This window comes from Grammomys surdaster, unplaced genomic scaffold (genome assembly GCF_004785775.1).
Source record: "Grammomys surdaster isolate TR1022 unplaced genomic scaffold, NIH_TR_1.0 125767, whole genome shotgun sequence".
Taxonomy (NCBI): domain Eukaryota; kingdom Metazoa; phylum Chordata; class Mammalia; order Rodentia; family Muridae; genus Grammomys; species Grammomys surdaster.
Window position 1 is genome coordinate 1,438,729 of NW_021620598.1, and position 13,193 is coordinate 1,451,921.

At 50.0% G+C, this 13,193-nt stretch overlaps 1 protein-coding gene across 4 annotated transcripts in view; it reads left to right on the forward strand.

Moving 5' to 3' along the window:
- Positions 1-13,193, forward strand: part of Parvb (parvin beta) — an 82,130-nt gene that overhangs the window by 50,685 nt on the left and 18,252 nt on the right. For all 4 annotated transcript variants that reach the window (XM_028788709.1, XM_028788710.1, XM_028788713.1 and 1 more), the window contains exons 5-7: positions 6,515-6,655; positions 8,609-8,724; positions 11,352-11,410. In XM_028788709.1, the coding sequence (XP_028644542.1) occupies positions 6,515-6,655; positions 8,609-8,724; positions 11,352-11,410 (316 nt within the window). The remainder of the gene's footprint in view (positions 1-6,514; positions 6,656-8,608; positions 8,725-11,351; positions 11,411-13,193) is intronic.

A 13,193-nucleotide genomic window follows, 5' to 3' on the forward strand; every position in this document is an offset into this window, starting at 1 on the left:
AAGGAAAGATGGTCAGGTGGGCAGCCTCTCCATCAAATGTTCCCGAGCCTTGCTGAACACTGGCTTCTAGGTCAGTGAGTCACGAAGCAGACATCGATCTTTCAGCCTTTCTGGAGCGTGCAGTCTGTCTGAGCAGACAGTGACAGATGCTGTGGGTCTTGAGGGTAGTTAAAGGCCATACAGGTACCATATGGCTAAAGTGGGTGGTTGTACGAAGCACTGGGGTCTGAGCCTCAGGGGGGAAATGAAGGAAGAGTGACCAGGAGAATGGAGAAGAATGGAGTCGGGGGTGAGGAGTGACAATGTCATTCATGATGCCTCACCCTGGCTCATCTCTGTCATCCTAGCACCTGGGATGCTGGGGCAGGAGGATTGCTAGTTTAAACCTAGCCTACATATCAAAAGCCTCTCAAGAAAAAAAAAACCCACAATGGATGACAGCCTCAGGACTGGTTCTGACGGTGGCTGGCCCTGTTGTGAGCATGTCTTGTGGGCTATGCTGTCATCTCTGGCAGCCTCGGTGGCTTGGGGAGGTGGTGAGGTATTAACTCTCAGTCTTCTACTGGCTTTTCTCTCTCAGTTGTTTGTCAGGTGCCTTGGACACGGTCCTGTTCATACAGGTCCTGTTTTTCCTTACCCCAGCAGGTTCTCACAGCAGGCCCAGGGACCCAGCATCTCCAAATGCTTTTACATCAGGGCATTTCACCCTGTTCTTTTCCGATTTCTCCCAAAGCCCCTCCTCCCCCCTCTCTTATGACATCTTTGAAGAGCTTGGGCATCTTTTCCTATAGAAGATGGACCAACGTAACTCATATGATCACTCTTCTACTTTTCTTTTTTATAAGTGTACTTATTTTGATTTTATGTGATGAATGTTTTGCCTGCACGGGTGTCTGTGTAATACTTGCATGCAGTGCCTGTTGAGGCCACAAGAGGGCATCAGATCTCCTAGAACTGGAGTTTATGGCCGGTTGTGAGCTGCCCTGTGGATGCAGGGAATTAAACCCAGATCTCCTGGAAGAGCAGCCAGTGCTCTTAACGGTTGAGTCATCACTACAGCCCTGATGTGCTTTCCTCAGTGTTACCAAGTATGCCTTTTTGCCAGGACTGGGGCAGAGCCCACCGCTTCTCATTGCTTGACGTGCACAGTGCACTGGGTGAGGATTTGGGGTGAGTCTACCAGTGTGGAGCCTGCTCCTGGGACAGGAATGCTCCTGCTGCTGGGGCAGGAGTGCTCCCACCGAGAGCAGCCACCCAGAGCTGGTGTTTAGCACCATGGGACCAACCATTCCTTGGAGAGGGGTTCCAAACTCCTTAGTGGACTGAATACCAAACAGTCAAGAGTGAATGTGGGTGTTCAGTTAAGAATCCTAGACTTTGGATAAGGTTCTGTAGTTCAAGAATGAAGCTGGAGAACTGGTGAGATGCTAGAAGCACACTTGCCCTAAGTTGACAGCCTCTGATGCCCGGGACACGCTCTGGCTATGCATCTCTATTGGCCATGGTTGATCATCAACAACACTGATATGTCCCCTGGTCCATCTATGAGAGCAGGTGTTGATGACCTCTTGGGCACATCTTTTTTGGTTCCATCTTCTGCTTGCCTGGCAGATACAGCCGAAGCAGCTGTGAACCCCACCCTGTTGCTTCTTCAGGCCCTGTAACGGGAGGCTTGAGGCTTGCCCAGGCTCTGCTGTCTTTGTATTGTGAAGTGGTTGTTATTCCTTCTCATTTGAATATCTGTAGTCTGTACTTGAAAAAAGCAGCTTGCAAGCCTCTTCTGTCAAGTGGGTTGGCCGGAGAAAAGGACAATGGGAAGAGTACTCAGGGCTGAAGAGGACGTCAGCGCATCTTTGCACAGTTGTGTGGGAGGCAATGCTGTTTCTGATAAGATGCAATGATAACTCACAAGGCCTGGAGACCAGAGATTCCAGGAGTGACCTTGATGTAAGTGGTGGCCTCTTGGTGGCTCTGATGTGAGCAGAGCTAGATCAAATAAAGTGGTGCTGGCCGAGGGACAGAGACAAGGCAGATTTCAGCAGTGGAGCCAGGACTGGTCAGGATGAGGGGAGCCAGCAAAGAAGTCCAGTGATTCCTCAGGAAGGGATCCCGAGGAATGTCGGGAGCGGGGGGCTAGAAAGAAGACATATCCTTGAGTTATTTGAATTATGTTTTTTTCCCATGGGTGTCTACATGTGAATGTGGGCATGCGTGTGCCATGGTACACGTGTGGAGGTCAGAGGACAAATTCTGGTGTCATTTCTCCTTCCACTGTGTGTGAGGCAGAGTTTCTTTGCTTACTTCTGCTTCCTCCAGGCTAGATGGCCCATAAGCCTTAGGGGTTTCTCTTGTCTGTTCCTTGATTCTTACTCCCAAAGAAATGCTGGGATATAGATGTACGCACACACGCACAGACAGACAGATACATACACACACACACACACACACACACACACACATACACACACGGACACATCTGGTCTTTTGTATTCTGGGGATAGAACTCAGGTTCTCACACTTAACGTAGCAAGGGTGCTACTTGCTGAGTCCTGCCCCCAGCCTAAGGAGGTGTTTTGAGTGGATGGTATATAGGCCTTTGGACTTGGCCGTGTAGCATTCATCAAGGATGAGCCGCCAGGGCACTGAGAGGAGCCCCTGCTCTTGAGATGAAATGGTGGGAACAACTGGGGATTCCTGAGGTAGGCCAGGTTTCAGCTTGGCTGGGTTTTACATCAAGGCAGTGGACTGGGTGAGGTGCCCCTGTAGGATTCTGAGGGGCTCCTGAGCCAACTGGTACTCACTGGGACATTTTTAGTCCTTTCGTGGTACACTGTCACCCTCAGTTGCATGCTGTGCTCGAGGGTCTCCTTAAACTTTCACTGTCTCTTCGGGGTTGGAAGATGAGGCTGTGATACATCTGCCACCCCAACCAGATCACTGATATGCAGCGAACTCTCTCTTCCCTGCCTTGTAAGCATCATGGACACCTAGAGCAAGACAGTGGGACACAAGGCTGGCCTTTTTGAGTTAGGTCATATCCCCAATCCCACATTCATATATTGATGTCAGTGCTGGCTAGTTTCTGTGTCAACTTGACACTGGCTGGAATCGTCTGAGAGGAGGTGCCCCTGTAAGATTGGACTGTAGGCAAGCCTATAGGGCAGTGGGGTTCAACCTGTGGGTTGTGACCCCTCCGGCAAACTTCTAACTCTACAAATATTTACACTGTGATTCATAACAGTGGCAAAATCACAGCTATGAGATAACCATGAAAGTAATTTTGTGGTTGGGGGTCATCATAACACAAGGAACGGTATAAAAGGATAGTGACATTAGGGAGACTGAGAACCACTGCTTTTTTTTCTTAATTAGTGAGTAATGTGGGAGGGGCCAGCCCACAGTGAACAGGACCACCCCTGGGCTGGTGGCCCTGGGTTCTATAAGAAGGCAGGCTGGGCCAGGCCTGGTGGTGTAAACCTTTAATCCTAGAACTCGGGAGGCAGAGAAAGGCAGATCTCTGTGAGTTTAAGGTTAGCCTGGTCTACAGAGTGTGTCCTAGGACAGCCAGGATTATGTAGAAAGACCCTGTCTCAAAAAGAAAAAAAAAAAGAAAAGAAAAAAAGAAAGCAGGCAGAGTAAGCCACAAGGAGCACCCCTCCATGGTCTCTGCATCAGCCCCTGTCTCCGGGTTCCTGCCCTGTTTGAATTTCTGCCCTGACTGTCTTTAATGATGGACTATGACTGGGATGTATATTGAAATACACCTTTTCCTCTTAAGCTGCTTTCGAGTGTGGTGTTCCACCATAGCAATTACAGCCTTAACTAAGGCAGCATCCTTACCCTCAGGCCTTAGAATGTGGCTGCATTTACAGACACATTTTAAAGAAGTAATTACTTTGAAATGAGGTTGTACAGTGTGATTCGAGTCCTTAGGAGAAGAGACTAGGTGGGGAGGTGCTGCATACCCAATCCTAGCACTTGAGACGCTCAGACAGGAAGACTGAGAGTTCAAGGCCAGCTTCAGCTACATAGGGAGACCCAGTCTTATAAAAAAGTGTGTGAGTGGGAGCTTAGGAGACAGCTGCACACAATGGGGACAGTCATGTGGGGACACAGAGAGAAGCCACGGGAAGAAAACAGCCAGCACCTTATCTCAGACCTCTGGTCTCAGAGCTGGGAGAAGGAGCCTCTGTAGTCCTGCTCTTCCCCATAGCCCTCGCTGACTGGTGCAGTGCCCCCCCCCCTGCTTCCTCCTTGTCATTCCAGGTGACATGGCTGGTGGCACGGGATAACAGCATTCTGGGTTCTCTGACCCTTCTTCCTCCTTCCCTGTTTCCTTCCTCTATGCCTTTCTTTGCTCTGTCCTTGGCTGCTGCACACCCGTAGGCCTGGCTTGCTGTGTATTTTCATGTTGTTCATGCATGTAGCTGTGGGTGTCCCTGTGACACAGGTGACAGGTGGTGAGAATCCACGGACGCAGGCACTCCTATCCCCAGAGGCAGTGTGGGATCATCAGTGTTTTTCTCCCTCACGCTCACCTGTGCCAAACTGTCATGTGTCTGTTGATGGTCCTTGACTGTCACATCCGCTGTCTTTCTCCCCTCTTAGGGCCTCCCTTGTTCATGCTTTTCCAGCACCTGGGATAGCCAAGTAGCTGTTTGTGTATCGAATATATGATTGAAAGGCTGTCCTGTGTGCAGTAGGTGGTCATGTGCATCTCATCCTGCAGACTACAGAAGAGCTGACCCTTCTAACTGCAGGAGCCAGAATTTGGGGGATCAAGAACACTGAAGTCCTGGGCCTGGTTAAAATGTGCTGGACAGAGTTTTCTGTGACCTCAGTGGGGTTCATGATCTCAGTGACAATGGGGCTGATGGCTTGTGTGTGTCCTTGGTTAAGGATGCTGTAATCACACTCTAGGAAATTGCCTCCAGTCACCCTGGGTCTGGGCCTTTGCTAGTTGGCAGAGGAGACCTGTCAGGAAACATCACATCTTGGAATTAAAGACTAGGAGGGAACAGGACTCCGTGCTTTGAGTAGGAGCCCCGGAGCGCTGGCTGCTGCATCGGTGTCTACTTGCTCTCACCTGCTGCCTCCTCCGCTCCCAAAGGAAATTGAAGGTGGCTGGGTCTCGTCCAGGTAATTGAATTCCGAGTGAATGTGACAATTCTCACCAGAGTTCTTCCTGCTTGCTCTTAGAAATGACATAGTCACAAACTCGGCAAATCTCCAATCAAACTTCTTACGGTGTGAAAATGTTAGAGAAGCGGGGAGAAGGGGGGCCTGTGAGTGCAGGGAAGCAGACCCAAGATTTTCTTATTGTGTTAATGAAAATCCACAGTGTGGGACCCTACTGGGGCTCTCCACTGCTCACACCCTCTGCATCTGCCCTCTGCAGCCAACCCAGTAACTTCCTCTTCTGCACTCCCAACTGCACCTTTTGCTTTGGTTTTAAAATTATTTTCAGTAGTAGCAGTACTGTCTGGTGTATTGAGGGAGCGTATGTGAACGTGTGGAGGTCAGATGACCTTGTTTTGAGACAAGGTTTCACTATGTAACCCTGACAGACCCAGCGTTTGCTATATTGTTCAGGCTGACCTTGAACTCACAGAAATCCATCTGCCTAAATTGTTGTGGTTTTTTTTTTTTTTTTGAGAATTTCATACTATCCTTTTGTTTGCTTTTCGAGACAGGGTTTCTCTGTATAGCCCTGGCTGTGAGAATTTTATACTATCTCAACACCATTTCTACTTTTCCAATTCTTTCCATGTCCCCCAGTCTCTCTCAAGTTCATGACTATTTCTTCTTTTTACCTGTCTCTCTCTCTCTCTCTCTCTCTCTCTCTCTCTCTGTGTGTGTGTGTTTGTGTGTGTGTGTACCACCTAATGAGTCCATTTCCTGCTGCTTATGCGTGTGTACATTTAGGGCTGACCACTTGGTACTGAATAATCAGCTGGGGGCTCCTTCTCCCCGGAGAAGACTGGTGTTCCTTCTCTCAACGGCTCGTGGTTCTTCAACTAGGGGTGCGTGGGACTTTGAGATTTCTCCATCCGTGTTGGCTTGTCACCTGATGCTGTCACTGTCAAGTCTGTCAGCCATGAGGCTGACGTTTCATGGGTCCAGCTTTCTAGGCACATCTAGAAGGTACTAGCAGGCTAGAGGACAACTTTTGAGTCAGCAGTCCACTCTCTCCTTTCACTGTGGCTTCTGGTGCCTGGCTGTCACCACACTTGGTCCCCAGATATATCGTGAAGGATTCTTTTCCACTTCCTGCACATAGGCTGTTCCCAGGCTTCACCCTTGGCTTCCCCTTCACATGCAGTGTAATGTTCTCTTGGTAGAAATGGCCTCCCAAGTCTAGCACTTCCTGGCTCAGCACAGCACCACTGGCCCAGGGGGTTGGGCTAAGATGCTGGACCTCTGTCTACTACCCCTGCTCCAGCCAGGGCACAGGTGGCTCCACCCCTTCCTGCTCCAACACTCTGCCTAATGACAATTGTCCTTGTCTCCACAGAAAAGCTGGCACACTGCAAGCTGAATGTGGCAGAGGTGACGCAGTCTGAGATTGGGCAGAAGCAGAAGTTGCAGACAGTTCTGGAAGCCGTGCAAGACCTGCTTCGTCCCCATGGCTGGCCACTGCGTTGGAATGTGGACTGTGAGTGGCCTCTGCATGGGGTTGTCATTGTGGCCATTGTGTCCCATATGGCCTTGTGATTAAGAACCAAACGCATCCTCTTGACCTGTTCTGCCAGAGGCCAGAGGCAGAAGAGAGGTCTGGGGAAGCTAGGGTGGGGAGCACCCAGTTAAGGTCACAATCACACAGCAGTACTCAGTGCTCCCCACTCCCGCAGCCTGTCCTCCAGAAGGGCAGCTCTAGGATTTATTTTGTGTGGGTCCAAGCGCACATGTCTGGAGGTCAGAGGTCAACCTCAGACAGCATTCCTCAAGAACCATGTTTGTTTTGAGGCAGGGCCTCTCACTGAGACCTGCAGCTCCCCAGGGAGGTGGGGCTGGTCAGCAATCTCAGGATCTTTCCACTGCCAACTCTCTGGCGCTGGGATTACTGGCACACAACACCACAATTGGCTTGTTTTAACTCCAACTTCAGTCCTCACGCCTGTGTGGCAGGCATTTTATGAACTTGAGTCATCCTCCCAGGCCTTGTTTTGTTTTGGAGAGTCTCATGTAGCCCAGGCTAGCCTTGGACTCAATATATAGCCAAGGCTGACTTTGAACTCCCGATTTTCCTGTCTCCATCTTCTGGATGCTGGGATTACAGGTCTAGTCCATGGAATTCTTGTTGGGGCTTGCTACCCATCACCCAGTACAGTTGCACAAAGTGATCCTCTCTGGGGGTAGTCCACTGAGGCAGGTGCCCAGGAGCCCATGATAACTCAGGAATGTCACTTGTCAGCTGGCTTGCCGGGGTTGTGTCATCACAGGAGCGGTAGGGGATAAGCTGACTGAAAAAAACAATGGCTTCTGTCCTGTTTATGTCTCTACCTCCTCTGGCTCTTTATAAGGCAGGTATGATGCGGCATGGTGCCAAAGACTGCCCTTCAGGGCCAGGGCTCTGTGGCCTGCATAGAGAACCCAGCTCTTGGCTATGGGGATGGAGTTGGCTCTGCCCCTAATTTCTTGACATAACTTTAGATCAACCTGTTTTTTCTCCCCAGGTGCTGGGGCTGTGGGTAGATGTCCCACCAGCTGCAAAGTCCTCCAAAGATTTGCTCCAACCTAGTCTGAAACTTTACATTCAGAGAGAGTCAGGGCAGGCAGCCAGGACTGACTGCAGCCTAGAGCAGTCCCTACCCTTGTCACCCATTCCCATGGGGACAGCCAATTGCCTAGTAGCAGAACTTAGTAGAAGTTAACTCACTGCCAATGATAACGACATGTGCTATTACAGTGGGTGTGTGGCTGTGACATGTCCTTCTCTCTGCAACTTGCAATTCCCCTCTTTAAAAGACATAGTGCTCTTAAAAGTGGCTGCCAGGGTCGGGCGTGGTGTCACACACCTTTAGGGCCAGGAGGAAGCTGAGACAGGTGAATCACTGTGAGTTTCAGGCTAGCTAAGTGTAGGCCAGCCTGGGCTATATAGTGAAACCCTGCCTTAAAACAGACAAACACTTAAACAACAAAACAAAAACAAACAAACAAAAAACAAACAAAACAAAACACTAAAAGTATGGTTGTCAAGTTGTCTGGGAGCAACAGGAAAGGAATAGAGAGAAGTTAGGTGTCAGCAGGCAGAAATCCCCTGGGACCTTATCATCCCTGTCTATCTATCCCTGTCTCTTTGTCCTTCCCCAGAGGTCTCCTCAAGAGATACCCTTGAGGGGATGGAGAGGTGGCTCAGCAGTTAAGAACATTGACTGTGCTCTTCCAGAGGTCCTGAGTTCAATTCCCAGCAACCACATGGTGGCTCACAGTCATCTGTCATGGGATCTGACGCCCTCTTCTGGTGTGTCTGAAGAGAGTGACAGTGACTCATAGACATACAATAAATAAATAAATCTTTAAAAAAAGATATACCCTTGAGATGGGTCCCTGGCTTGATACAGTTTCTGACCTGAGGCCTTTGTTGTCTTCCCTCTCCATCCCAAAGCTATCCACGGGAAGAACCTGGTGTCCATCCTGCACCTCCTTGTCTCCCTGGCCATGCACTTCAGGGCCCCCATCCACCTTCCTGAGCATGTCACTGTGCAGGTGGTGGTCGTCCGGGTGAGTACACTGGGCCATCTCTTTGCCCGTCTCTGCTGGTGAGGCAAGCCGACTTCTTCTTCTTGTAGTTTTCCAGCCCTTTTTTTGCCCCCTGCATCCCAAGAGCCTACCTTTTATTTTTCCCTCTTGATAAAATGCATATCTCACCCTGTTTCTTCGAGAAGTGATTGGAGCAGGGACAATGGCGTTGATTTCAAGAGCGGCACACAGGCGTTGAGGTCTAATTTCCCAGATTTCTGGAGAGAGCGTTCATTTCTCTCCGAAGCCACCGAGTCGGAATTCAATCCCCTTGAACGTGCTTATTACTCGCTGGAGGAGGCTGTGACTGGCGGAATGAAATAGACGCCCAAATTAAAGGCTCTCCACATTTGCTCCGTATTATAAGCCATCATCCCCCATTATCTCTTTTTTAAGGTTCATTTCTCTTGATTTACTCAGAGAAGGGAACCAGGACCTGGGGTCCTGCTAATGTGTGTGTGTGGTGGGGGGCAGGCCTCGATCTGCTGTGTGAACGGTCCTGTGCTTTAGTGTTCAAGCACACAGGTGCTGGCCAAGCTTGGTTACCGTGCACAATTTCACCAGGAACCATGTATTAAACACCTACTGGGTGCCAGACATTTGCCTGAACTGCTGGGGACCCTGAGTTAGGATAACCCATTTTGGCCTAGAAGAGCCATCTTATCTGCCAAAGGGCTGAGGTCACACTTGGGACCTGCATGTCAGTGTTTATGTGTCTGGAGACACTCAGCTACATTCTGTTCTCTGAATTTTTAAGTTATCTATTTTGTGGTCTGTGGTCCATGGGGACCTGGCTGAGCCTGTGTTTTCTGAAGCCATTCCTACCTCTCTACTGCCCTGGGAGCTTAGTGGTACCCTGCTGGGAAAGCCCTGTCTGACATTAAGCGGAAGGTCACCTGCCATTTCTCCCTGCTTCCTTCCCAATCAGGATGTTTGTGGTCAGCGAGAGTGACGCAGACTCAGGGGGACCATTCCTGCGGCCCTAGTCTTGGCTGCTGGCTTGTAGGCAGCGGGCCGGGAAAGGCTTCCCAAGGACACAAGGGAAAACGGTTTCTAAACCTACCTACGTCAGCCCAGGCCTCAAGAGTACTGAGCGGGCTCACCATCTGGGTATTTTCTTTCAGTCTTACACGCTGGTCCAAGACAAGCTTGGGTTTTTGGAAAATCTGACTGCCCCTGCAAGCCCCCTCCAGCGTGCTGTGCCTTGACTGGGCTTCCTGGGTTGTCTGCGCTGAGCATAAAGTAGAAGAAACTGAACAAGGAGGTCCAGCTGGATGGCAGTTTCTCAGCCCCCTAGTCCCTACTCAGAGCTTCTTTAGTTCCTCTGGACTGTCTGTGTGCTTGCTTAGGTGACCCACTAGCTTATTTGAGATGGAACAAGGCAGAACACATGACATTTCATGGCTGGAAGGCATGAGAACCAAGCCTGGCTTACCCTCCTAGCATTGGAAGCAGTGGGCAGACCTCTTGATTTCTCAGGCCTACCAACTCAGGGTGGTGTTGCTAACCTTTCAATTATCCTACTCCGAGTTTACCAATGATTTCACCAATGCCCAGCAACCAACAGGCACCTCATTCATGCTTATGCAAATATGTGAACCAAATACCCAGAGTCTTCCTTGGCAGGCTCTATTGAGTGCCAGTTGGAATGAGACCGGGAGTGAGCCACACCGAAGTCTCTAGCTGCATTTACCTGTTAACAAGGACCAGGCAGGCTACAAGATCTCTAGGGCCAGCTCAGGGAAGGGTGAGAGGGATGCCTGGTTAGGACTGGTTAAGACTCAGGTTCCTATCTCTCAGGAGCTTCAAGCAGGGACCTGTGGTTATGGCTACTTTGGCTGGCCTCTGGGAACTTCCGGTATATGTGGGCTGCCACCTCCCATCACCTCTGTTCTTCTACTGCTGCCCCTGTGTGTCTGCCAGTGTTGCTGTGGTGAAGGACCACTAACTGGGGCTTCATGTGACAGGTGGAGTTCTTCTCCCAGAACTTCCAGCTTCAGGAAAGCAGCCTTCTTTGCTCTGTTCTGTTTCTGCCAAGGCTGGTTGTGTTCAGTGTCCCTGGTTCATGGCCATGATCCTCTGTGTTTGCTCTTTCCTTTTGGGGTGGCCCACTCACTCCAGCTGCAGAGTTCATCACTTGTGGCCACTCCTAACTAGTATTAGAAGAAGAGAAGGAAAAGCAGGTTCTGATGTACTGGGTAGACGTTTGGAGGATCCCGTTTGACCAAGTGCCTACATGTTCTTTCTCTGGAGTCTCCCCAGCATGACTGGTGAACTACCCATTTCTCCTGCCCCAACTGCAGAATATGGTCTTTAGTTGGTGTTTCTTGCCTGGGATGGTTCTCTCAAGCCTTGCTTAGTGACCATATCCCATGATACCATGGAGAACAATTTGGGGGTAGTCCCAGGCACCGAAAGGGTCTCCCTTGTGGTCATCTGGAGTATACCTGTCCAGGTGTGAAGTGTGCACTGGAGTATGTGGCCCTTTCTAGGCTGGCGTCCTGCCCAGGGTCACCTATGAGGGGATTTCCCATGAGGTCACTATGTGTTCTCTCCATTGCTCTTGCCCCGTGGTCTGTGTCTTGATTTGTTTGCTTTGGGGTTTTCAGAAGCGGGAAGGCCTGCTGCACTCCAGTCATGTCTCAGAGGAGCTGACCACGACCACAGAGTAAGTGAATAGCAGCTGCTCCTCAGGGTTTGGTACCTCATGCCAACTGGCTCTCAGGGACCCGTGCCTCATGCAAGGCCCCAGGCCCCAGGCTCTGGCTTCAGACAGAAACTCTAGCCTAGGAAAGTCTGTGTTCCTCCACACTCCTTAGTCTTAGAGTGTGCTTTTTTTGTGGAGGGACTTACCTGCCTTCTTTCTCCACACAGTTTCTCCCGGGCTTTCCATGTCAATCTCTCACCTCAGAGTCTTTCACTCCTTATTTTAGGAGGTGAACTGAAGGGATGAGTTAGTCAGTAAAGTGCTTGCTGAGTGAGCATGAGGACTTGTCACAGCACCTATGTTAAAAAACAAAACAATTCAGGTACATGGTTATGTATCTATAATCTCATCACGAGGGTGGCAGAGACAGGGGGAATCTCTGGAGCCCATTTGTTAGTCTTTCTAGCCAAATCAGTGAACTTCAGGTTCAGTGAGAGACTCTGCCTCAAAAAATATGGTAGAGAGTCAATCTCTGGCCTCTACATGTATACACACACACACACACGCACGCACGCACGCGCACACACACACACAGATACATTAAACACAATTTAAAAAAAAATTTAAAAGGCTGTCAAGGGGTGTCAGGTTTATTAGCTCAGGATGTCCACCAAGGCTCAAGTTCACACAGGCCGGTCGTGTCCTGCTTGTTTTCTGGTTTTCCTCTTCTCTTGTCTATCAACAGTTGCTCTCTTAGAGCAAGGAACCAGTTAGAACTGTCCTAAGGTGGACACTGTTCAGTCCTCTGGTCTCTTTGAGAAAGCTAGACTTTTCAAAAGCCTAGAGAAACTTGACCCCAATAGCCAACCAGATAGTGTACCATGTGTGCGGCCCCACAGTACCCCAGGATGGACCCTAGGAACTCAACACCTCTGCTTCTCCTGAAGAAACCTGTTTCAGTATTTAAAACATGGCTGGTGTCAGCTAGCTCACCAGTTCTGTTCACAGAGATGCTAAGACTGTGTATTCAGTATGGCCTTACTGGAGCTGACTGGCGCAGATCCACTCAGATATGCTGAGTGGGCTGCCCGATAAGCTGAAGACATCTGGGGTGTGTGTGTGTGTGTGTTCCCCACACCATGTGCCCTCAGGGAGAGGCAGATAGCTGGGGGTTGGGTTGGGAGGGTGGGGGAAAGGCAGGTGTGTGTTGTGACAGCGCTGTGGGCCTGTGGCTGCAGAAGGGTGAGCTCAAGGAATGGGGCATGGGGTGGGGACTTGGTGGCCCATCTTGTGAGACACCACCCTTAAGTCACTGTATTTCCTCGAAAGCCCACACTCAGCCATATGAATGGGCTCAACCAGGCCATTCTTGCTGTGCCTAGTCCTGTGATGTGTACATCTCAGGGCTTCCCAGAGTCTGGTGGACCAAGGTAGTTTCTCTTACACATTATCAAGGTCAGATGCTAGCCCCAGAGACAGCCTCTGGAACACAGCTTCTGTGTGCTGGCCCTGAGGAAACACTTCCCAGATTTCACCTTAATGATGCTGGTGTCTTGTTTATCACGGCTGATTCTTCAGTCCCAGCTGGCCAGAGCCACAAATTATTTTTAAAATATCACATAAATAGCCCCATAGAGTATTTGGAAGACTCTTAGAATTCCCTCTGAAACTTTACCAGCGAGGTCTCCCAGCCTGTTTTCTGAGTTCTCACAAATGCCCATTCACCTTTAAGCATACAAATGGCTTTTGAGCCCAAAGTTCTAGAGTCCTTTCACAACTGCCTTCTATCTCAGTGGTTCTCAGC